This window comes from Melanerpes formicivorus, unplaced genomic scaffold (genome assembly GCF_026170545.1).
Source record: "Melanerpes formicivorus ecotype bairdi unplaced genomic scaffold, bMelFor1.0.p_v2 SCAF_4, whole genome shotgun sequence".
NCBI classification, from domain to species: domain Eukaryota; kingdom Metazoa; phylum Chordata; class Aves; order Piciformes; family Picidae; genus Melanerpes; species Melanerpes formicivorus.
The window spans coordinates 12007972-12032570 of record NW_027142356.1 but is presented as its reverse complement, the minus strand read 5'-3'; the positions used below and the strand labels follow the sequence as shown (position 1 = coordinate 12032570).

General features: G+C 42.0%; 2 protein-coding genes across 2 annotated transcripts in view; one reads left to right on the top strand and one right to left on the bottom strand.

The window, feature by feature from the left end:
• The window catches only part of CASP3 (caspase 3), a 17518-nt gene extending 14560 nt beyond the window's left edge, over nt 1-2958 (bottom strand). Inside the window, exon 1 of the mRNA XM_068136978.1 lies at nt 2818-2958. The gene's annotated coding sequence lies outside the window, so the exon portion shown is untranslated. The remainder of the gene's footprint in view (nt 1-2817) is intronic.
• PRIMPOL (primase and DNA directed polymerase) lies at nt 2899-24599 on the top strand. The gene is made up of 13 exons (XM_068136973.1): nt 2899-3055; nt 7989-8173; nt 10012-10103; nt 11474-11615; nt 13425-13572; nt 17707-17994; nt 19880-20042; nt 21255-21352; nt 21640-21726; nt 21804-21912; nt 23132-23214; nt 23298-23344; nt 24312-24599. Exons 2-13 carry the CDS (start codon nt 7994-7996, stop codon nt 24597-24599), a joined length of 1725 nt encoding a protein of 574 aa, XP_067993074.1. The 5' UTR covers nt 2899-3055; nt 7989-7993.

Sequence of the window (24599 nt, the reverse complement as noted above, 5' to 3'; positions counted from 1 at the left end):
AATGAGCAACAGCATTTTTTTAGGCTAGCAGAATATATTATGTAGATTTTAGGAAGTTTATTTTACAGTATTTTACCAGTCCCCTCCCAAAAACACTCCTCACCAACTGCAAGTTTTTTTAAAACCCAGTGAGACATATACACACACACATATATATGATAATGCTACTTAGATCTTCACAGGTAGTATGTAGTAAAAAATAAAGTGGTTGAAAGAGGTCTGAAACTGGGCTCAGCAAGCTACCAAAAATGACCAAAGCCTCTATGTATAGCAATAAAAGTGCAAATGTATGTTGCCTTACATAAATACAGTTGTTCCAATGCTTTTATTTTGATAGGAAAATTATACATAAACCAATTATTTTCTGTTCCATCCATGCCTTTTACTTAATTTTGCCTTGACCTCAAAAATAAATTCACATCATCATAGATGACTGCCATAAGAACCACCAGGTTTCTTTTTAAAGCACTATTTGAATTGTGAACCAACAAGAGAAATAAATGATGTAGTGATAAAAATAATACTAAAGCTTCCCAGGGAAGGAAGCAAATAACTGGTGTCTAGTTACTAACTGTATTTTGAAACATGTAAACCACAGGAGACAAGACATGTTCAGTAGATGTCACCTGCCACAAAGTCCTGACTGTAGGAATAGAATAGAATAGAATAGAATAGATTAAACCAGGTTGGAAGAGACCTTCAAGATCATCGCGTCCAACCTATCACCCAACACCACCTAATCAACTAACCCATGTAACCAAGCACCCTGTCAAGTCTCCTCCTGAACACCTCCAGTGACGGCGACTCCACCACCTCCCCGGGCAGTCCATTCCAATGGGCAATCACTCTCTGTGTAAAACTTCCTCCTGACCTCCAGCCTGAACCTCCCCTGGCGCAGCCTGAGACTGTGTCCTCTTGTTCTGGTGCTGGCTGCCTGGGAGAAGAGACCAACCTCTGCCTGTTTACAACCCCCCTTCAGGTAGTTGTAGAGAGCAATAAGGTCACCCCTGAGTCTCCTCCTCTCCAGGCTAAGCAGCCCCAGCTCCCTCAGTCTCTCCTCATAGGGCTTGTGTTCCAAGCCCCTCACCAACTTCGTTGCCCTTCCCTGGACTTGTTCCAGCAAGTCAACATCCTTCCTAAACTGAGGGGCCCAGAACTGGACACAGTGCTCGAGGTGTGGCCTAACCACCTGTCCGAACCAGAAATCAGTATTTGAAAACTTAAAAGACTAGAAAAAGGAGACATGACTGCAAGAAAAAAAGTCAGACATGGACTTTATAAATATATACATGGCACACTGTGATATTCATTCAGATTTGCAAATTAAAAAGTTTCCATTTCACAATACATAATGATAACCAGTAATTATATAATTAATCTGGCATCTGGGCTGTTAACTCTTTTTCTTCACACCTGTCAATCAGTAACATAAGGAAAATATGAAAGTTGACTATATGAAAGAAAATCAAAAACATCTGAAATACTCTGTTGCATTTTCTGTGTAGCCCCTGTTAAGTATTACTAACATAGATGGAAGCATGTCAATACTGTGCTAGCCCTTCTCATTACCTCTGGTCTGGATGTAGTTTTTGGAAAGCACTGACACTGGGCCAGCACTCTGATGATAAAAGGACAGACAGACTTTTAGTTCGTCAGCATTAATCTGCAAATTCAACAAGACTGGACTTATACTGAGAGTAGTTGGGCCACTTCCTTATTTGTTGACTTATACCTACTAGCTGCATCACCACTGCAGCAAGTATTAAGAAGTCTTATAAGGCTATTAAGGGGAAGATGCCTTGTTTTCAAGTGTAACATATTTTCTTTATCTACTTCTCATTATAACCAGTTGGAGGGTACTAGCAGGAAAAAGACCGACCACACGTTGGACAGGGCCTTCTACATGCTATAAAAAAAACTAGTCAGAGGGTCTGAGAGGGCCTCCCCCTGCGCTGGCAGGGCTAGTACAAGAGAGAGGAGCGTCCGTACCACCGCCCCTGCGACCCTCCCTTGGGATGAAGTCGCAGCTGTCGCACACTCAGTTAACAACCGGGTCACCGCACAGCCGCTTTCCTGATGAGGTTTAACCCGTTCCATCCATAGCTTTATTTGGTAGATCCAAATGCAGCTGCTTCCAGATCCAAAGGCCCTATGCTTCCAGTCAGCTAACAGCCTCTCGGAGAGGCTCTGCAGAGCAGTTTTAAAGATGAGCTTTCCCCATTCTCCCTCCTCCCTCCCCCCACTTTTCTTTTGTTTAGGCAGTTAATCCACGAAACCAGTCTTAAACTGGGAAACCGGCTGCCTTAAGTTTCTGGATAACGAAGACAACTTCATAGTTCAGCCTCGCTCCGCTCCAACTCCGGCACGGACGAAGCGGCGAGCGCCGGGACGGCCCCAGGGCCCGGCCCCTCCCGCCGCCACCGGGAGCGAAGGCGCTGCGACGGGGGAGCGGGGAGAGCCAGCCCCAACAACCAGGCACCCTGTCGCCGGACTCGCTGCACCGGCAGCCCACTGGACAGGCAGGCGAACAGGAAAGCGGCGCTCCGAGCCGGGCCCGCTCCGGGCGAGCCGCAACTTCCCTCCTGCTCCAGGTGCAAGCAGGCTCCTGTTTCATCATCCGGCTCCCTACGGGTGAGGCGAAGGCGGCCATCCCCAGCGGACTGAGACCCCGCAGTGTCGGACACTCAACAGCCTGCTGGCAGCCACCAGCCAGCCCTACCCCCACCAGCAGCCCTATCCCACATCCCCACCGCTTTGTTAGTCTCAGACGACGACGACGACAACAACGACGACAACGCCGACGCCTCCTCCACCCACCGGCTCTGCCGCCTTCCCGCTCCACCGGCACTGCACTCCGACCTGCCGTCCCCGAGGCTCAGACTACGCTCGGCTGGGCTCAGCTCGGTTCAGCGTGAAGGAAGAGATGGAGCACGTCTCCCGAGTGCGTTTGCCGTACTCCCTCTGGCTCCTCCCGGCGTGGGGCGGGGCGGCGCGGGCAGCCCGCCCAGAGTGCCGTCGTTCAAACGCCGCTGGCGGCACTGCGCGGGCTTAGCCGGTAAGTTAGTGGCAGGGACCGATTTCTCCGTAACTGGTTCCCCCATGCCCCCTGAGGCTGTGTCTTGCTGGGCGAACCAACTCCTGGCCCTGAGGGGAGGCAGCGTGATGCCGAGCTAGGCGCTACCTGCCCTGCCTGCGGCCTTTGGGGCACCTCTGTGCCGTTGCTTCGGCTGCCCGCTGCAGGGCCTGCTTGCCGCCAACCGCGCCGCGCCCCTCGGCTCCGCTTTGTGGCGCGGTAGAAACAACACCCGCGGCCCTCGGCTGCCGTTACGCAGCTCCCAGGCCTGTAGGGGTGTCCACGGGAGCCTTGGGTTTGGGTGCTGACCCTGTTACAGCTGCCCCACAGCCACGCGTTACTCTGTTCTTCGTGCTCTTAGGCTTGACTTGTAACCCGAACCTCGTCCGTTTTTGTCTTTTGTTTTAGTTCTGTGTGCTTTCTGACGGAATAGTGATTTACGAATCGGCCTCTTAAGTAATCCTGTGGAGATGTTTACCACAGGAAATCCTTCAGCTGTTAGTGAGCTAGGTAAGCATGGGTGTGCTGAACTACCGCGGAGCAGGCAGGGTCTATCTCCCGCTGCTGCATGCTGAAAGCTTGGCAATCACACTGCCGATTGGCAAATGGAGCCTGAATACACCTGCCTGTTAGTGTCCCTCTGCCCTGCCGGCTCAGCCTTACACAGCAGCTCTCTCAAGCTGAGGGCTAATTTTCAGCTTCATCATCAACGTTCAGGTCAGTTAGTGTTGTATTTGTACACTGACCTTTGGTAGCAGGAATCAGAGTAAGTTAGACGTTAGGAACTAAAATTTCCAGCTTCTCACAACAAGAATTAGCAGACTTTTTGGGTTCTTATCAACAGGTCTACCATATGTATTTTGTACAAATTCCTCAAATCTTAATTACAGGAGCTGTTTCTTCTGTTATGAGTGCAAGATGAAAATTTGATGCTTGTTATTGTTGAGGGAAGATGAATAATGTTTGTCATTATACTGCAGTTCAGCTTAGCATAAGGATAATTAAGGTAATTGTCACTGATCTTAGGGAATTTAGCACTAAAGAGAAAATTATTTAGTGTGTTACTTTAAGGCAGAGACAGCAGATGGGAGAAAACATCATGTATTTATTAGTGTTGAGCAGCAGGAATGCTACCATAGAGCTATGCTGCAGGATACACTAGCCAGGAAAACACTGTAATCACATGGTTTGGAGAAGCAGTTGATTTGCATGTCTAAACTTCATTTCACAGCAGGTGTGGGTACTGTGTTTTGTTAGAGTTTTGGGGGGGGTGTTTTGTTTTGGTTTTTTACTAAAATTTAGGGATGCATATGATGAAACTATGTATTTGCATTTTTGCTGTACCTGAGGGAGAAAATTGCTGTTTGTGGAATGGCAAGTCCGTTTCACAGTATCACCAAGGTTGGAAGATACCTCAAATATCATCAAGTCCAACCTGTCACCACAGACCTCATGACTAGACCATGGCACCAAGTGCCACGTCCAGTCTCCTCTTGAACACCTCCAGGGATGGTGACTCCACCACCTCCCTGGGCAGCACATTCCAATGTCTTACAACTCTCTCTGTGAAGAACTTTCTCCTCACCTTGAGCCTAAACTTCCTCTGGTGCAGCTTGAGACTGTGTCCTCTTGTTCTGGTGCTGGTTGCCTGGGAGAAAAGACCAACCCCCTCCTGGCTACAACCTCCCTTCAGGTAGTTGTAGACAGCGATGAGGTCTCCCCTGAACCTCCTCTTCTCCAGGCTAAACAATCCCAGCTCCCTCAGTCTCTCCTCACAGGGCTGTGCTCAAGGCCTCTCACCAGCAGTTGCCCTTCTCTGGACACGTTCAAGTGTCTCGATGTCCTTCTTAAACTGAGGGGCCCAGAACTGGACACAGGACTCAAGGTTTTTCTTAATGAAACAAATGAACCTCACAAATAAATACCACCAACAAAAAAAAGCAAACAAACACCCCTCGCCCCAAAAAAACCCAACCAACCAAATCAAACCCCAAACCAACAAACAAAAAAACCCCTTAGCCATCTAAGGCATAAAAACACAAGGCATCCACTTTCCTCATCACTATAAAAAGAAGTCCTTTTCTGTCAAAAGGGGGAAATTAGCAAGTTAAGTCATCTCTCAGGAGATAGATTTATTTTCCAAGGGTTTTCATGCAATTGCCCTGCTGAGTCAAAAACACTGAAGGCCAAATATGTTTCCAAAGCACCACTTCTGGTGAAAGAGAAGAAAGGAAGATTAAGTGAGAATTTCCCAGTAAACTTAGAGGGCTAGTTCATAGGTATAAATTGTATGTGCTTGAAATAGGTATGCTGCATTAGGTTGATACAGGAACTGAAGTTACCTTGAAAAGACCTGACACATTGGGCTGCTGAAAATCTGAGAGCGCTTGGACTGCAGGAACAGTGGCAGATGTCACTTTAATGTGAGTCATCGTCTTTCCCTGAGGTTCAGATATCTGCAAAAATACATCCTGAGCTAACAAGGAAATGTAAAATGGGTAGAGAATTATAGGAATTGCCCTTTGCTTCTTTTTAATGGCTGTGTTGTGGGAAAGTGCTGATACAGGCAATGTCTTTTGCACCCAGTCAATTTACAGTCAACAGCATCAAAACGAAACTGAGGGTTGTGTTACCACTTCTGAGAAACACCAATTCATGTCTATAATTTCATTTTCATTCCCAAATACCACAGTAATTGGAAGAAAAGGTAAGGAGTGGAGGAAATTCACAGGTCAGGAGACTGACAAAGTCTATAGAGATATGTCTGACCCCTGTAAGAAGTTAAAAATACTTATGCTGAACATAAGCACTAAATTCTCAAAGTATAGCCAGGCTTAGGAATACCATAGGCAGAAATGTTAGGTGTCCAGGAGCCTTCACTGTGGAAAACTTGGATTCAGAGGATCTAAACTCTGGGCTTCAGGGCCCACAAGAATATCATAGTATCAGTCAGGGTTGGAAGGGACCACAAGGATCATCTAGTTCCAATCCCCCTGCCATGGGCAGGGACACCCCACACTAGATCAGGCTGGCCTCATTCAGCCTGGTCTTAAACACCTCCAGGGACGGGGCCTCAACCACCTCCCTGGACAACCCATTCCAGGGCTTCACCACTCTCATGTTGAAGAACCTCCTCCTCACATCCAGCCTGAATCTCCCCACCTCCAGCTTCATTCCATTATATTTAGATTCCATTATATTTAGATTCTTAAACTCATCTTCACGGAGCCAGCTTGTTAAAGGGTTGAATACTTTTGAGTATAATCAGTTTCATCTTCATCTTTCATTACAGCTGTGAGGTTGTTTTGAGAACCAAGGATTGCTAAAAGGTTACACAGGACAGACCAAAAAGATGCCCCTTCATCTTTGTTTACTTCTTGTTCTTCATTTCACACTTTCTTAGCTTTACCAGTTTGCAGATGTTCAGAGAGGTAATCAATTTCCCAGCAAAACATTAATGAAACTTAGAATCTTTTATACATGTGTCTTGGTCCAGAGAGGGAAAGAGATTCCGTTCTTTTGAATATTCCCCTGTTATGAAGTTAGAAGCACAAACAAGGCACAAATATCAACAGCCCTCGAGGGTATTTATTGACAGAATAACGGGGAGAGAGAGAGAGAGAGAGAAGAGGGAAAGAGAAGAGGAAAGGAATTGTATTACCACACCCCCCCAGGATGGTTTGGGTCTGTGGAGGAAGGGTGCTGTTGCTTTGGCTTGGAGGAGATGTCATCTTTGTTGGTAGTGCTGTCCTCCACTGGAGGATGGGATGGGCAGATCCCAAAATTCAAGTCCAAGTCCTTCTCTGAGCAGCCCATTCAACTCCATGATTTGCAGCAGGTGGGACTTAAGACAGAGAGAGGGTTCCTCCTGGTCTGCTGATTCCAGGCTACCTGGTGATGCCTTTTCTCCTGTGTCTGTCCTTTTCTCTCCTTGTATTTTATTCTCCATTTTTCTTCTCCTGAGCATTGCTCAGGTCTTTTTTTTCAGTCACAGGATGTTTTAGGTGTATGTCCAGGTGATGAATCCGTTGTCCTTTTCACCATCCTCCCTTTCAGGGGTAGCTGATGGGTAGAGATGATCTTGTCTATGCACATTCCAGCGAGTCATTATCCAGTGGTGTCTGCTCTCCATCCTCTCCCTTGGCAGCTATTGTCTGGGCAAGGAGCAAAGGTGATTTTATCTTTGTTGATTTACATCAAGAGAGACAAGGTTTAGTCTCTTACAACATGTTAATGTGCGGCTGTGCTTTGCTACATTACTTCATAACATTTGCATTAACGCAAATAGAAGTGTAAAGGTTACAAGATAGGAAGCATTTACTGCATCATGTGCTATTTCTGAGACGAGATAAGATTACCATTTACCTTTGCAAGAAAGTATAGGAGATTTTAAAGCAGGTGAAACTATTCCTGATCAATAGCAAACCTCATTTGTATTTCAGTTCTTTGAGATACAGAACTCAGAGTTGGAGTCACTGAATTTTTAACTTTTCTCATGAACTCAAGTGCTGGGCTGTAAATTACCTTATTTGTCTCTCCAACCATAAAGCAGAAGTGATAGTATTTCTTCCCTCCTTACTAATGTTGTGTGGGTAGGTAACACTCTCTGTATACTTTGAGGAGGAATGCAATACCATTCTGTAAACAAAATGAAACTTCCTAGGCCTTCCCCTTCTGTCTCTGTTGGGTTTGTCCTTGATAGTATTAATACAATGATCTTCCAAAACTGCATGGAAAGATTCAGTGTCAAAGTGACCATCATGGCAAGGTTGGGTACTGAGTTGGAACTTTGGCAACTCTTGATTAATAAAGCATGCTCAACAAACCCAGTTGTTGAGCAGTGATGAGTACAGAATATATTAAAACTGAGTCAAACAGAAATTGATACTGATTTGACTATTTGTAATTGCTTTAGGACAAATGAAGAGAAAATGGGAAGAAAGACTGAAGAAAGTGGAAGAACTAGCATCTCACTATGAAAGAAACCCTCTTCCTCCAGTTTACAGACCAAAACTATCCAAACCCTTTCTGCCGTCCTCTGTTTGGAAAATATTTTGTCGTCAGGCTGAAGCTTTTAATTATGTAAAAACCTGCAAAGAGGTAAATTACTGGTTAACTGGCTGTCTCTATTCTTTAAGTACTTAAGAGCTTGGTTGACACTAAAGTCTTTACCAGGTTATAAGATATTTCTTCTTCACACCCCCCTCATCCCCTCTCCTATTCCTGATACAGCAAGTATTTTTCTTGTCCTTGTAGGAGACTGTGCTACACTGGAGGCAGCTCTAAGAAGTAATAGTCCTAACATATGAATTGATATGTGATGTTAACTTCTAACATTAAAAGTGCTTTTAGAAACATGGTAGTTGATAGATTTGTTCCTTCTAAAGATGACCAAACTGTCAGGCTTGGCAGGAGAACGGAAAGGGAGTGAGAGTTGAGTAGGAAGAGAGAGAGGAAGGGAAAAAATGGCTGAGGATGGAAAAGATGCATGAAAGGCAGAAACAAAACTGAAACAATACAGCTCTCCCATGCTATCAGAGTAACAAGTTCAAATGAAAAGCAGCCATGAGCCAAATAAATGCTATGCAAAATGTTTTCAGTTTAATACTTTTCAAATTGATTACTGATCTTGAAAGAAGCCACCAGGTTTTTCCTCCACATTGTTTTAGGTGTTTTGGTGAGTGTGGTGGTTTGGCCCTGCCCTGGAGGCCAGATGCCCACCAAAGCCATTCTATCACTCCCCCTCTTAAGTGAAGAGGGGAAGAAGGGAAAAAAAAATATAACAGAAGCCAATAATAGGACAGGAGCAATTTTAATAACAATAATAAGCAAACAGGAATAGACTGCATGGAAGCAACAAGCAGAGGAAGAGATGTTAGTCTCTACTCCCCATCAGCAGGACGATGGTCTGTCTCAGGAAGCAGGGCTCTCTAAGCTTGGTGGTTACTTGGGAGGATAGATGCCATGGAGAAATCCCCACACTCCCTTCTTTCACTTCATTCTTATACTTGAGCTGACATCATATGGTTTGGAATACCTCTTTGGCCAGTCTGGGTCAGCTGGCTCAGCCATGTCCCCTCCCAAGATTTTGCCCTCCCCTCTGTGTACTCTTGGGGCAGGGCAATGCTGAAAGGACACAGCCTGGATACTGGATTCAACAGTAGCCAAAACACTGCTGCGTTATCAGCTACTGCTGCAAAACACATCAGTAGAAAGATGCTGTGAGGAGAATTAACTCCAGCTCAGTCCAACCCAATACTGTGAGCCTGACAGCCTGTTTTCCAAAATGCACTCTCTGGCTTGGCAGTAGGTTGGGTCTGGGGATTTCTTTTTTTTTGTTGGTTGGGTTTTTGTTTGTTCACTGTTGTGGGTGGCTTGTTTGTTTGTGTTTTCCATTTTCTTTTCAGATTTCCATGTTTTGATTTAGACAATAGAGAATCTAAAGAATATTACCAGAATCTAAAGAATATTATCAGGCTGGATGAGGCTCTGGCCAGCCTGATCTAGTGTGGGGTGTCCCTGCCCATGGCAGGGGGGTTGGAACTAGATGATCCTTGTGGTCCCTTCCAACCCTGACTGATGCTATGATTTGCTGTAAAGCCATATGCTGCCATTGTGTTTGTGAGGCTGCTCCTTTCAGGACATAGTTCCTCCTCCCCTTAGGTGCACTCATTACTAATGAGAGAAAAAGATGACTTCACAAACAGTTTGATGCACAACAAAGAAAAGCTTCAACTTTCTGCTCATGTAACTGAAATCAGAATGATGTCCTTCATTAAAACCAGATGCTACTTAACTTGAAAGGGGATCAGTGATCTACTTACAGCTTTCTAGTATTTACTAACCTCTAATTACTAAGTAATTAATGTCAAATAGGAACTTCCGAAGAGTTTAACTGGTTCTTTGCATAAGAAAAGTCAATCTTTCTATTTTTAAAGGATGTTCATGTATTTGCCTTAGAGAAGAACACACAAAGTGGGCAGAGACTGTACCTTGTGACAACATACAAGGAGCTTTGGTTTTATTACACGTGAGTATTTGGGAAGGTGCCCTATATGCTACCACAAGACAGGAGCATACTGGATGTACTATACACTAATGGTAATAGGTATTCCTGGGTAGCTATCCCCAGTAGCCATAATGGGTAGCCTGAGGTTTGATCTTGTCCATGGGGAAAATCCTCTTAAGGACAAACCAATCAATTCTATAGTAGGTTTCAAATTTCTTCAAAGTTGCAGACTGCCATTTCCTGTGAATTAAGGACTCTGTCAGCTGTACTCAATTCTAATAGCAGTAGATTTGCCTTTGCTGTCAGCTTTCCTCAAGGGATTGTACCAACAGGAGACAAAAACATTTCTATGTTTAGTCATACATTAATTTAAGTGGGCATTAATATGTCTGGTTACTAACTTATAGTTTTGTGTGATTAATTTAAAGTATTGACAAATTGATCATATGCTGCACTTTTGTCTAGGTTTAGCTGTATCTGCAGCTAAACTACAGCAGTCACTCTTAAATCCTGATGACCCCTCCCTAGTAGAGAAGGGAAATAGGGAAAAGGAGACCTGCAGGTTACAGTGAAAACAGATTTAGTGAAATAGCCAAATGGTACTAATGTCAGCACTAAATATATAAAGTTATACTCAGCCCAGCAAAAGCACAGCAGTCACAATACCCAGGAAGACAGTCCCTGAGAACAGAGGAGCAGAAGGTGAAGCCCAAGCATGAGACTAACAGGAAGCTCCCCTGCCCTGAGGGAACTTCTTCCTTTATACTGAGTGTGATACTCATGGCATGGGATACAGCTGGGAGCTAACTGGAGTCAGCTGTCCTGGCTGACTCAGAGCTCCTAATGGCCTGCAGCCCATGGCTGGCCTGGGATTCTGTCCTAGCAAAACCAGGGCAAATCTTCCCCCAGTTTTTGGTATTATAATAAAACATGATTATGAGATAAAAGAATCCTGGTGTTGTAATATGTATATGAAAAGTAATCTTGATTTTTATTTGCTCAATTTGAAAATTAGCTTGTCTAATCTCATTTTTAGTGGTCTTAAGACATATGAGGAGTTACTTAGTTTTTTACTGTAGTTTCCATAATTCCCTAAATTCTCAACAGCCTTCCTCTTGACAGTGTGTATTATAAGGCTTGGGGGTACAGGGAGAATACATTGCACACTTAAAATCTAGGCCAGACATTTGTTGTTCAGTTACAAGTTTTTCTAAGCATTATATGGCTGCTACTCTTTTTAAGTATGGGTGGTTGAGTGAAAAATAGAATAATAATTAAGACTTGTGGCATCCTTGTTTGCAAATGATAAGCACATGGTAAAGTTAATCATAAGAGATTGTGACCCATGTAAAGTATATAAGAGGTTGTGATTTGGTTTTGTTTTTCCTTAGCAAAGGTTATAAAACAAGTCTCATGCATTGCTATGAAGTAATTCCTGAACAAGATGTTTGCAAACTTTATTTTGATTTGGAGTTCTACAAACCAGCAAATCCTGGTGCAGATGGCAAGAGCATGGTTGCAAAGTTAATTGAGGTAAACCAGAGCAATGTCTTATCATAAGTTAATACAAATTTGGTGCTGTTGCAGTCTGAACTTCAAACCCCATAACACTTTGCTCCAGGCAGCACTTCCATTTTTGAAGGTGGCATGACATGAATAACAGCAGCAGGGTCAACTAGATCCATGACATACTTTATCTTGATTGTTCTGTTGTAAAATGAAAAAGAATTGTGGATTCTTTTTCTTAGTGGACATTCTTAATAAAGTACTGTTTTAATGAAAGTGTATGTTCCCTAATAGTGTGGCCAGCAGCAACAGGGAAGTCATTCTGCCACTGTACTCAGCACTGGTTGGGCCACACCTTGAGTACTGTGTCCAGTTCTGGGCCCCTCAGTTTAAGGACATTGAGACACTTGAACGTGTCCAGAGAAGGGCAACAAGGCTGGGGAGAGGCCTTGAGCACAAGCCCTATGAGGAGAGGCTGAGGGAGCTGGGATTGTTTAGCCTGGAGAAGAGGAGGCTCAGGGGAGACCTCATTGCTGTCTACAACCACCTGAAGGGAGGTTGTAGCCAGGAGGGGGTTGGTCTCTTCTCTCTAGCAACCAGCACTAGAACAAGAGGACACAGTCTCAAGCTGTGCCAGGGGAAGTTTAGGCTTGAGGTGAGGAGAAAGTTCTTCACAGAGAGTTGTAAGACATTGGAATGTGCTGCCCAGGGGAGGTGGTGGAGTCACCATCCCTGGATGTGTTCAAGAGGGAACTGGATGTGGCACTTGGTGCCATGGTTTAGCAGTCATGAGGTCTGTGGTGACAGGTTGGACTTGATGGTCTTTGAGGTCTCTTCCAACCTTATTGATTCTATGATTCTAAGTGAAAGGAAAAACTCTAAAATGGTGGTGGTTGGAATGCTTATATTCACTGTGGGTTTACTGACCTGGTAAGTTAGCTTTTGTAGATTGTTTTAGGTGCTCTGCCACTTCAAAGCTGTGAATGTGAATTCTTCAATGTAGCATCAGTAATAGTTCCATTCAAACATTCCTCAGTTCATTTCTTTACCAGCTGGTGCAGTCTTTTATCAAGGCTTGGATAAATCCCTCCTGATTTTAGGTGTCTTCTGATTGGCAGTTCATTATAGTTGAGTTAAATGATGATGTAGAGAATATCATGTGACTGCACTTACCAATTTGGTACCTAAAGATCTCTGCTAATTATCAATTCTGTTAAATAGTGCAAATTCAGTTAGCAAATGAGGTCCACTGCAAATTCAGTAAGACAGAGATGGACAATAAAGCAGGTTTTTAGGCTATTATCTTCTGTTCTAATAAAGTCTCCATGAGAGTGGCCATTTATTTGTGAGACTTCTGATGCTTACATGTCCCTAGCTAGGAAGGAAGGAGGGAAAAACATGATTGAAACATCTTGTGTTTTCTGCTTAGTGTTCATTGAGTCATACCTATGAACCGAGTAATCATAACAGGGAGTTAGCACAGCTACCCTTTGTAACACCATAGCTTCTGTCTTCCACTTAGGGCAAGCCTGCATTACACACTGTGGGTGTGAACAGCTCGGTGGTGGAAAAAACCCAGAAGATAGAGCCACTAAATAAGCCTTTGACCTGAACAACTGCTCAGCTTATCACTGCTGGTATAGTCAGTGCCTTACTTCAGGAAATACAGTCAATGTCAAACTTGGTTAAAATTTGCTATGCTATGAGTTTGGATTAGAATTGAATTAAATTGTGTGTTTAAAATGAGCACAAAAACTTGAATGGAAGATGTAAAATCTACACTTGTGTTAGGTTTTATGGATAGCACTGTAGCCTAATTAATGTTTATCATTTCAGCTTGTCAGCCAAAAATTAAAGGAGCTTTATGATGTAAATTGTTCAGCCAAAGAAGTCCTGAACTTAGATTCCAGTACCGATGAAAAATTTAGTCGACACTTAATATTTCTTCCCCCAAATACTGTCTTTAAGGACAATATGCACGTTGGTAAGTATGTTCTTTTCTCTTAAACCTAGAAAGAAAAGGTGAGCTTTTGACTTTGTACAGTGCCATCTCACATTTGTGTATTTGTTTTGGTGGAATAATACATGGAAACAAGGCTGTATTCAAGGTGGAAATGAATACCTATTTCATTCAGGACAAGAGGAAACAGCCTGAAGTAGTGCCAGGGGAAGTTTAAGTTGGACATTAGGAAAAATTTCTTCACTGAAAGGGTTGTCAGACATTGGAACAGGCTGCTTAGAGAAGTGGTTGAATCACCATCCCTGCAGATGTTTAAAAGAGATGTAGACGTGGTGCTGAGGAACCTGGTTTAGCAGTGGACTTGGTATGTTAGTATGATGGTTGAGCTCAATGCTCTCAAAGGTCCTCTCCATTCTTGGCAATTTTGTGATGATTTCTCATGTTCTACTTTCTTTTTCTATAATCAGCATTTGTGTTTGCACAAATTGTCTCTGCTTCACAACAGTATTTTGAACATACTTCTTAGCCACTGTTTCTTAGCCATTGTTAACACTGAGGTGTTGGATTAGAATTGAATTAAATTGTGTGTTTAAAACAAGCACAAAAACTTGAACGGAAGATGTAACACTGAGGTGTTAACAATGAGCATTAAGAAAATTTAGTGTTGACATGTAAATTCTTCTTGAGTATACATTCTGTATGGTGGAAAGCAGAATCAGAGGCATACATTGAATAGTGAGGGCACTACAGAGTATGAGCTGAGTTTTTTCTGAGTGCATGAGGAACTGATGGAAAAGAACTTGCCCAGTGGTGGAATTAAAATCTCAATCGAGCTATAAATGCAGAACTTTGGGTTCTGCAGTTGCATTGCACCTGCAGCCTTGGTTGTGATTATTTGAGTGTTTGATTTTGTAACCTTTGTTCCTTATTGTGCTTGTTTCAAACAAACAGGATGGGGGAAAAGAAGCAGAAATGCTGTTACACAGTACTGTGTTAATAATCTCATGAGTTATTAGAAGGGGGGAAGTTAGATTTGTGAAATGTAGCTCTACCGTTTGTGTCCAGAAGGAATTGTGACAACAGCAGCAGGATTACAAGAAGTTATGTTTTGTTCCTGGGTTGACATGTTGGGTTCATACTTTTGGTCCCACTCAGGTTCCTGCTTTTGTCATGCCCAGTCTCCCTTTCCCTTTCTCACCCTTACCTCTGTTTCTAGCTCTGTACTTTCTGTCATTCCAGTTTTGAGTAAAGCTTATACTGTACTTCTTCTTTTTTTTATACCTGCTGTGTTTTTTATGTAGCTTCTTACTGTGCACTATGTCCTAGGAAGGGAGGATTGTAGGGAGCACAGGAAAGATAGGCTCTTTGCTTTTAGTTCTTAATGAGAGCACAGTCATGTTACATTTAATGGCACAGTGCTGGGCTTCTTTCTAGCCTGGTATGGCATTGGAAAGGATCTTGTTTTCCTTTAGAATGGTCTAGTTATTTCATGTACCACTGGATCAAAATTGTGTAGGGTTGACACAGGTTTTGTGTTGCTATGAGGAATCTATGAAAGATCCTCAGCATGAACAGCTGAAGGGGTAGGGCATGGCCTAAGCATCACTTCAGGACAAAATTCAAAGCCTTACTCTGAAACAAAGAGGCTTTTTTTTTTTTAAGATGAAAACCCCCTCGTTTCTCATTCTTAGGAGCTCTGGAATCTGTGTCCCTAAACCTTGGAAGGAGTAACTCATGTGGCAGTCTAAGCAGATTGTCAAAGTTACAAGCAAATGCTTATACCACAGGCTGCAGCCCCAAGCGTAACACAGAGCAGTTCTTCTTGAGTGACAAGAGGGGATTGAACATGGCACTTGGTGCCATGGTTTATCTTGGGTGACAGGTTGGACTTGATGATCCTTGAGGTCTTTTCCAACCTTATTGATTCTATGGTAATAATAGCTAGAAAGCTCAAAGACTTAAATGTAATTACTGCAATTTTTGGTTCGAAAGTGTGGCCTTCAACTTCTCTGCCGCTATAAAATTCTTAAGTAATTATATGGATGATAAATAATTAGGTATGGCAGCAATGTTAGCCTGTGATTTTGACTACTAAATTACATTGGTCAGTTCTTTCAAGCAGAAGCTTGAAGTGTTGATTCTAGCCCATTAGGTAAGTGTTCTGTCTCTCCACTGTGAGTGCATCTAGCATGTTTACTGTCAGACTTCAAATCTAGTTAGAGATTGTATATTCATGTCCTGCCTTTCCCTTTTCAACAAGATGGTGAACTTGCAGCAAAAAACTGATTCTATTTTATGGTTGAGATATGTAAATATCAGTGTTAAATTCATGCATGTCACCAATAATCCTGCACTCTGGTAACCTGCTTGACAAATGTGGCTCAGAGCATTTTGACTTTGTGCAACATACTCTGCTGTAGTAAATAACTAAAAAAATGCAGATAGCTACATAAAGGAATTTCACTAAATTATGTAAAAATATATTCTTTGAGGTGATAGATAGGAAGATTATGTTTAAAGTTAAGAAGGTAAATATTTTAAACCAGAATAAACCAAACCAGGTTGGAAGAGACCTTCAAGATCATCGCGTCCAACCCATCAACCAATCCAACCCACCCAAACAGCTAACCCATGGCACCAAGCACCCCATCAAATCTCCACACAGTCAAGTGTTGTCTTTTTAATTCATCATCGTGGTGTTCTGTGTAATAAAAAAAGGCAAAGGGGAAGATTGTTGCTGTAGGATACAATTCATATAGACATAGCTGTTGATTTCCAGCTTGGGGTTCTTTTTCTTTAAAAGTTTAGTACAAATTCTTGCCAAGCATGGATTTCTTCGTTACTAACCAGAACCATTTTGTGTGGTGAGTCAAAATATGTTTCTTAAAAAAAAGAAAAAAAATCCAGGAGAAAAAAATAACCAAAACCCAAACTCCAACCACTGCCATCTTGGCTGATTTGAGAACTGTTTAGCATGAGTTAGTGGTATTTATGTGGGACTGGACATGGCACTTGGTGCTATTGTTTAGTCATGAGCTCCGGAGAAGGGCAACGAGGCTGGGGAGAGGCCTTGAACACAAGCCCTACGAGGAGAGGCTGAGGGAGCTGGGATTGTTTAGCCTGGAGAAGAGGAGGCTCAGGGGTGACCTCATTGCTCTCTACAACTACCTGAAGGGTGCTTGTAGCCAGGAAGGGGTTGGTCTCTTCTCCCAGGCAACCAGCACCAGAACAAGAGGACACAGTCTCAAGCTGTGCCAGGGGAAGTTTAGGCTCGAGGTGAGGAGGAAGTTCTTCACTGAGAGAGTCGTTCGTCATTGGAATGTGCTGCCCGGGGAGGTGGTGGAGTCACCACCCCTGTAGGTGTTCAAGAGGGGATTGGACATGGCACTTGGTGCCATGGTTTAGTCATGAGGTCTGTGGTGACAGGTTGAACTTGATCTTTGAGGTGTCTTCCAACCTTGGTGATACTGTGATAAAGGTCTGTGGTGACAGGTTGGACTCGATGATCTTTGAGGTCTCTTCAACCTTGGTGATTCTGTGAATAAACTAGGATATGAACTGTCATCTTGGATGATTTTTTTTTTGTGAGGAGCCATGCATAGTCTTAAATACAATCAAAAACATCTAGTATGTCATGTTTAAGATTAGCTACTACTTACAGGGACTGAGATCAGAGCTCATGTAAGAAAGCATAGGAGTTGATATAGGTCCACAGGAAAGCTGCAGAGATCAATGAATTTACATTGATTTACATGGCTGACAAATCCAAAATATAAAAATGAGTTAAGGAGGTGATTGCCAAACCACCTTGCTTCTCAGTTCTCTGTTCCCAGTAGTAAAATTGCAAAGAGGAAGATTGTTTCTGTATGATACAATTCATACAGGCACAGCTGTTTACGCTCACATGTTCTTAAAACAAAAAGTACAGCATTTTTCCAAGCATGAGTTGCTTGGTTACTGACCAGAACCATTTCATGCAGTGAGCTGGTCAAAAGATTTTTCTTTAAAAAAATCCAGAAGGGTTAAAAAAAGCCCCAGCTCCAACCACTTCCATCTTTGTCTGTTGTGAAAAATGTTTGCACAGGAACTGTTAAATCCTTTCTTGATTCATAAAGGACATCATCTGCTTTTGGGTTGTGCTGCTTGTTTGTTTTTAAGGTAACTTTGTGAGAACCATTTTGCAGCCTGCCATAAGGTTAATGGAGAGTAAAGCTGCTGCTGTGATTCCAGAAGGAGCAGGACATCTTTTGCAGTGTTCTGCAGAAGGAGTTGGCTTAGATGGTTCTCCTGAAAACTTCAGAGCTGTTGAAGATGCTTCCAAAGGCTGGCCAGCCACCGCTCACAAAACAGAGGAGATGGCAACATCACAACAGGGAGAAAATTTGGAACTTTCCTTTCTGATAGTAAATGATAAAGAAGGCAACAAGCAACTTTTTGTGGATCTAGGTAAATATAAGAAGTGCTTTTAAACCTCTTTTGGATGCAACCAAGGTTAAGAAATTAGATGTTTCTCAGTCTTTGATTACAGACAATTACAGTGTTTGTGTGGTCAGAATTTAAACCAAATACAGTACATGCTGAGATGGTGATCACAAATGCTGTACCTGAAACCCAGGCAACTAGCACCAGAACAAGGGGACACAGTCTCAAGCTGCGCCAGGGGAGGTTCAGACTCGAGGTGAGGAGGAAGTTCTTCACCGAGCGAGTCATTCGTCATTGGAACGGGCTGCCCAGGGAGGTGGTTGAGTCACCATCCCTGGAGGCGTTCAAGAGGAGCTTGGACGTGGCACTTGGTGCCATGGTGTAGTCATGGGGTCTGTGTTGATAGGTTGGACTCAATGATCCTCGAGGTCCTTTCCAACCTAAGTTATACTGTGATACTGTGAAAGCAGCCTTACATTCTTGATCAATGGAACGTCTTATGTTACTACATTTCATTATCTTACTCTGAAGTTTGAAGAAACTCTTTCTGCACAAGACTCTCTAATTGATTTTGTTCCTAATGACTTACATATGCTGCTCTTTGGGTTAAAAGAGGATGGCATGCATTGTATTTTTGTCATTTCACTTGCATTAGAAGCCATTTTGTTACTGAACCAGTCTTACAGGCATGGCTTCTGCACCGTTCTGAACGTATGAATTGAGCCTTCTTATCCTATTTGCAATGGCAGTTGTTTTAAGTTTTGATGACAGAATAATAGCAATCTTGGGTTGGGTGTTTCATGGTCCAGCTGGGCTTAGCCTGTTCATGGTATAAAAATGTTACAAATCTCCAGAAGCACAACACCCACAGGCAGACTGAAGTTTTGACTTCCACCCTTCTCTATCCCCAGATCTGGTTTCTCTGCTTTTTTGCCCTCAGTGAAACAAAAGTAGTTCAGCACCTCTTTGTAGTGTTATGTACTTGAGGACTTTATCTTGTTTCTTTCTCAGACTTCCCTGAAGAACCCCCATTCCTTCACTCTTCTCATGACATTTGGGATCAGTTTTCCTGCTGGCCTCTTCAGTGTCTCCCAACACTGTGCCTGCAGCAGGCTTCCCCACTACTAATTTAGAATTATTTGGCACTTACTGTGCAAAATTTCTTCAAGCATATTCATGAACAGAAATTAAACAAACAAACAAGCTGACTGTGTCACCTTTTAAGAATTTAATGTTAATCCATTAGGTAGTGTTACACACGTTACCTGACAACTGGAAAGCTAAAATCAAAGTAGCTGGAAATACTGAAATACTGAATGAAACTACATCCCAAGACTGTGGTGAGGAAAGGCTACCTGACGTGCCTGTTATTAGTTCTTTAAGTTCTTTTATCTTTGTAAAAATTAAATGTGCAAGCACCCACCAACCTCCTCAGTAAGTTCTTAGATTAAACAATGTTTAAGATACCTGCTCCTTTGTTTGTTTGATTGGTTTTGACACTGGAGTCCATAGAAAACATAAAGTTTGATGAATGTGAAGTGCTTTCCGGTTAAAATAATGGTGCACCACTTTATGCTTAGTTGTATTTCACACAGTTAATGTGGAAAGTACCAATTTCTTACACCGAAGAGAAACTTTTAGCAATATTGATGTCAGAATGATTAAAATGCCTATGCAGAAGTGTTGAGTGTGTGTCTTAATTCTTCTACAACAAACAAAAAAGGTGCATGTGAGCATGATCTTGCTTTGTTGCAGTTCTTTTATGGGACGTGAGGCACAGTCAGTAACCGTTTCTGTACATTCTAGACCCTTAGCTTTGGCTAAGGAAAAATGCTTAATGTAACAGTGCTAAGTATCTTAACTCCTAGCCAGCATTGTTATGTTAAGAAACACTTTTTTTTTCCTGTAGGAGTTTATACAAAGAACAGAAATTTCCGGATGTATAAATCATCAAAAGCAGGAAAAAACGTGATGCTGAAGATAGCAGAGGATAATAAGTTTGTGCCTAGCTGTGAGGATGGCGTTTCCTTGGAAGAAGCATATTTTCTTTCCTCTTTGATCTGCAACGTTAGGTAAGTGCTTCATCTCAGTGCAGTTTGAACTGTTTTGAAATGCACATCGGAGTGATTTTTCTCCTGCAGCAGTTAGGAATAATTGCTATCGAGGGTCAGTTATGCCATGAACATTGTTACTGTGTCACTTAGGAGTTTGAATACCGCCAAACATATGGTACAGCTTCTGAGTTGTGCCTTATTTCTCTATACACACTAAAAATGACCAAATGTAGCCATTACTTAGTTGAATCCTGTATAGTTCTGAAAGGAAAAAATTAGCTTTACAGTCAATTAGCTATGAAGAATCTAAATATTTTCTAAAGTGTGATTAAAAAAGCTAAGAAGAATTTTTTTGTACATGTTTACTTGCATACCAGATTTCCCATTTGGTATAGATACCTTCTTTGGTCGGATACAGCTACATACAATAATCAAGTTTTCTGTATCTAAACCTCTGATATGTCTTACCCTTCACTATCATAAGATTATCCTAATCATGACTGCAGCAGAAAGAAGGCTTGAAAGGGACCTCCAACTACAGGGTATGTCTATAATGTTTTGTTAAAAATACATGTTTGTGGTGACTTAAATTTGTATCCTGAAATGTTAATTACCCTGAACTGATGCCAGTAATCCCACAGCATAAGTTGTGTAGTATATTCAGATCAGAGGTGTCAGCTGTGTCTGCCAGAAATATGGGTGAGAGATTCTGCTATGTTGAATTTAGTCTTCTGTGATCATCTGGCTTCCAGCTAGTCATACAGCAAGGAAAAGTAGTTCATTGTAGAGAGGGGAGAACAAACCAACTGAAACCTTTCACAGCGTGTGTACGCAGAAATGGTACACTAGGGCACATACTGCCAGAAGAGTGCTGACCAACCAGCACTCTCATGGGCTGGGTCCTGGGATTTTTGCCAGGGACCAAGTTTTGCTGTTCTGAAGGAGGAAACACTGCAAGCCAGAGGAAACTCTCAAAATGAGAAGACAAAGATCTTCAGGGATGGCAATAGGTTGCAGTCACAGACTGAGGACGTTAACTTGCAAGGACCTCTGCAGGGCATCTGAACCAAAACTCTTCCTCCAGCTCCAGCAGGGCCACCTAAAGCCGGTAGCCCAGGACTACGTTATGTTATGCCATGCCATCCAGATGATGCTGTGTTACACTATGTTTACCATGCTATGTTATGCTACAAGACTCACATTTTCCTTTGCATTCTCTCTTTTATTCAGAGAAAGGGATGACACAAAAGTTCTGTCATCTGGCTTTTCAGAAGAGGATAGAAAGATGTCTGCTTTTTTAAACAGTAAAACTACCAGAAGTAGTAGAGGTACCTCAAGCCTTTTCTACTATACAGGAGAAAAAGTACTCTTAAATTACATGTGCTGTGATTTACAGACCTGATAACTATACCTCCATGCTTTGACCCTGTTCCTTCTGTACCTTGGGGTGGGGAGTAGTAGCTTAAATCATCTGTAGGAGACTATTTAAGGATTTGGTGTGATTCGGGCACATTTTCTGTCTATGGTCTATGTAATGTGTAATAGCAGTGTTACAATTACATACTAGGCTGGCAAAGCCAGTAACCATATCTGTATGTGGCCTTGATTTTAACAGAGTCCATGGAAGGTTACCAGGATTCGCCATATCCAGAAATTGATTCTTTTGTTCGTTCTTTGGTTAATAAAGACGGGGTCCAAGGAGGTAAAGACTGCTTTACTACTTAACAAATGGGTGTTCTGCAGCAGTATTTTTAAAGAAGTTTGCTTTTTTTTCCCTAGGGATCCGACAGTGGAATTATTTCTCTCTGGAAGAGATCCTTGTATATGACATTTCTGGTTACCGGTGGTGTGAAAATATTGGAAGAGCTCACAAAAGTAACAACATAATGTATGCTCTTTTACTCCTCACTGTTCACTTTAAACCAGCTTGCTTTATTTATTTACTGCTCAACTGCTGTTCTGCCAAAAGTGCTGAAACACTTATGGATAGAATCAGCACCTGTTAGTTTCTGCTCCCTGGCTCTGTGAGGATACGAGGCTATTAAAAAACAAAACAAAACCAACCAAACCAAAGGCACCAAAATCACCCCACCAAACCCAAACCAAAACTAGAAAAGCACACATAAAACAAAAAAGATAGCAAGCAAAGCCCCACTAACTTCTTTCCCCCCCCCCAAATTTACTTTGTGATAACTGAATTTGTATTTCTATTATTTCTCTGAAGTTTTCTCCATGGAAGAACATTCTGCTATTTCAAAATAGGTGTCTAAAGAGCTAACATACACGTCAGAGTATGTTCAACTTCAGTGCTTTAATGCATCTTAGCTAGGAAGCTGATCAATCAGAAAGGAGATCAGAAAACAGACCACTTCTAAATTAATGTTTAGTGCATTTAAAACTATATTCTGATGTTGTCAAAATGACCAAGAGAACTCCTGCCACATCAGTCCAAATGAGTTTCGCTTGTGAATCCACAAAAATAAGTGAGAAGTCAGGGATTATTTTAGATGGTGTTAGAATTGCAGTGAATCATTAGAAATGCTTTGAGTGAAAAATAATTCTATGTGATGTTTAAAATAACTGACAGATAAGGAATGCGTTTTTGAGAAACAAGGGTATAAAAAGCCCCACAGCCACTACACCAGGTGAACATGGTGCTTTCTCAAGCAAATTCCTTGAAGCTTGGTGTTTCTAAAGCACAGCTGAAAAAAGCTGGGTTGTGTAATTAATCAGTCGACAGGAAATAGTGATTTTACCTGGCTTTTATAATGGAAATGTCTGTAAGAGCAGCAGCAACAACAATCTTATCTTAAGGGTAGGTCACACATACTAATCTTACTTTAACGATCTTTAATTCCAAGATTAATGTAACGAAGTTGCCTACATTTCACTTTTGAATCTTAGTCTTAAAAGAAACATATTTTCGACTTAAGGGGCCTGAAATTCATTGGAAAAACCAACAGACCACAAAATAAGTATCTAATGGAAGTATGTCAGGGTATGAAAGCAACATCCATACAAAGTGTGCTCACTTACTGGGAGTTTCCTACTATAGGCGTTTAGTTCATTTATATGCTGTTATGAAGCCTGAACTATTTCATTCTTAGGATTCTGGTAGATCTAAAGAAGGAAGTCTGGTATCAGAAGTGCCATGATCCTGTCTGCAGAGAAAAAAACTTCAAATCACAAAGTATGTATTCTGCAATTTCTAAGCAATTATACTTCATACGTTTTGGAATGTTAACTTTAATTAATGCCCTATATTTGATTTAGGTTTTCCACTACCACCTAGGATATGTCTCCCATTTCTTTTCAAAGAGGTATGTTTTGTTCCTATTAATATACCGAAGTTCTTGAGTAAAGCTGTCTCTGGAAGCTATGGACACAATCTGATTTGCTCCATACATCAGTTACACTGGTACAGAAGCAGCTATGCTGGTGCACTAGCTCCATATAGTAATTTTTAAGTTTTCCAGCAGCAGATCTAGCACAAAAGAAGTCAGCATAGATAAAGCTGAGTAACTGGAAAAGCCTGACTGCACCTGGGACTAGACTTTCTTCTGTTTTGGTCTGAACAGCAGTTCCCAGTGTATAAACCAGCAAGGCCCCACTGCAGATGCAGAATGGAAAAACTGCCCCAGATCAGCTCTGCTGTGCATGTTTGATTTTATACAGGGCCACCTAAAATAGAAGTGCTTCTTGAAGACTTGAGTCAGAATCAAATTTAAGTCAGTGACCTGCAAATCTGAAGTTCACTCAACTCCAATATATTGAAAGCAATTGTGTTTACCTATGTGGGTAGAGTATTTAAATGGACCTGATATGGCACCTAGATTCCGAGCCCTAAACATAGTTGTTTACACTGAGTAGGCAGTAGGAGTTGGCATCTTTGCAACTTTCACGTTTTGAAATTTCATTCTGGAGAATGGCATGTTAAGCTCTACTTAAGCACATCAACAGCTACTAGTGCTACTTCATAGAAAGTAGAATTGAAATGCATTTTCAGATCTTTGAACAGATGCTAAAATTAGTTTTAACCTTCTGTTGATTTCAGGAACTGTATACAATAGACTACTTGGAGCTTGCTAGAAAACCAGCAAACAAATTCCTATTAAAATAGGCTTCCACAGGTTAAGGTGGCTATAAATTAACATGATGACTTGTTGGCCAGCTTCCTGTAGTGCCCATTATACATGACAGTACAAGTTTCAAACTTTGAGATAAGAGCAATTAAAAATACAAGGACTGTTTGCATATGGTCTAAATAAGTATTCTTGTTTCTAAAAGGAAGAATGTACAGAAATGGATGGAAGGGGGAACACTGAAGAAGTAAGCCTGTGTTCTAATGTGTCAGACTTGTCAAACATCTCAGTATCTCTAGAAAAAAGCTTGTCTCAAGACTCCCTGTTGTGGGACAATGCAAGCGATGATGCCTGTTTCCTAGAAGCTACTGAAGATGTGGAACTAGCTGAAGCTGCAAATGCTAGTCTGAATTATGCCATGGAAGAAATTCCTGATGAAGTTCTTTTGGAAGCTTTAAGGGAACAGAACACGTGCCATAAAGAAGGCAGCTAG

Coding starts and splice junctions, on each gene's coding strand:
- PRIMPOL (XM_068136973.1), top strand. CDS start 7,994: ATGAAGAGAAAATGGGAAGAAAGACTGAAGAAAGTGGAAGAACTAGCA. Junction 11,616..13,424: donor TGGTTGCAAAGTTAATTGAG/GTAAACCAGAGC, acceptor TTATCATTTCAG/CTTGTCAGCCAAAAATTAAA. Junction 13,573..17,706: donor TAAGGACAATATGCACGTTG/GTAAGTATGTTC, acceptor TTTGTTTTTAAG/GTAACTTTGTGAGAACCATT.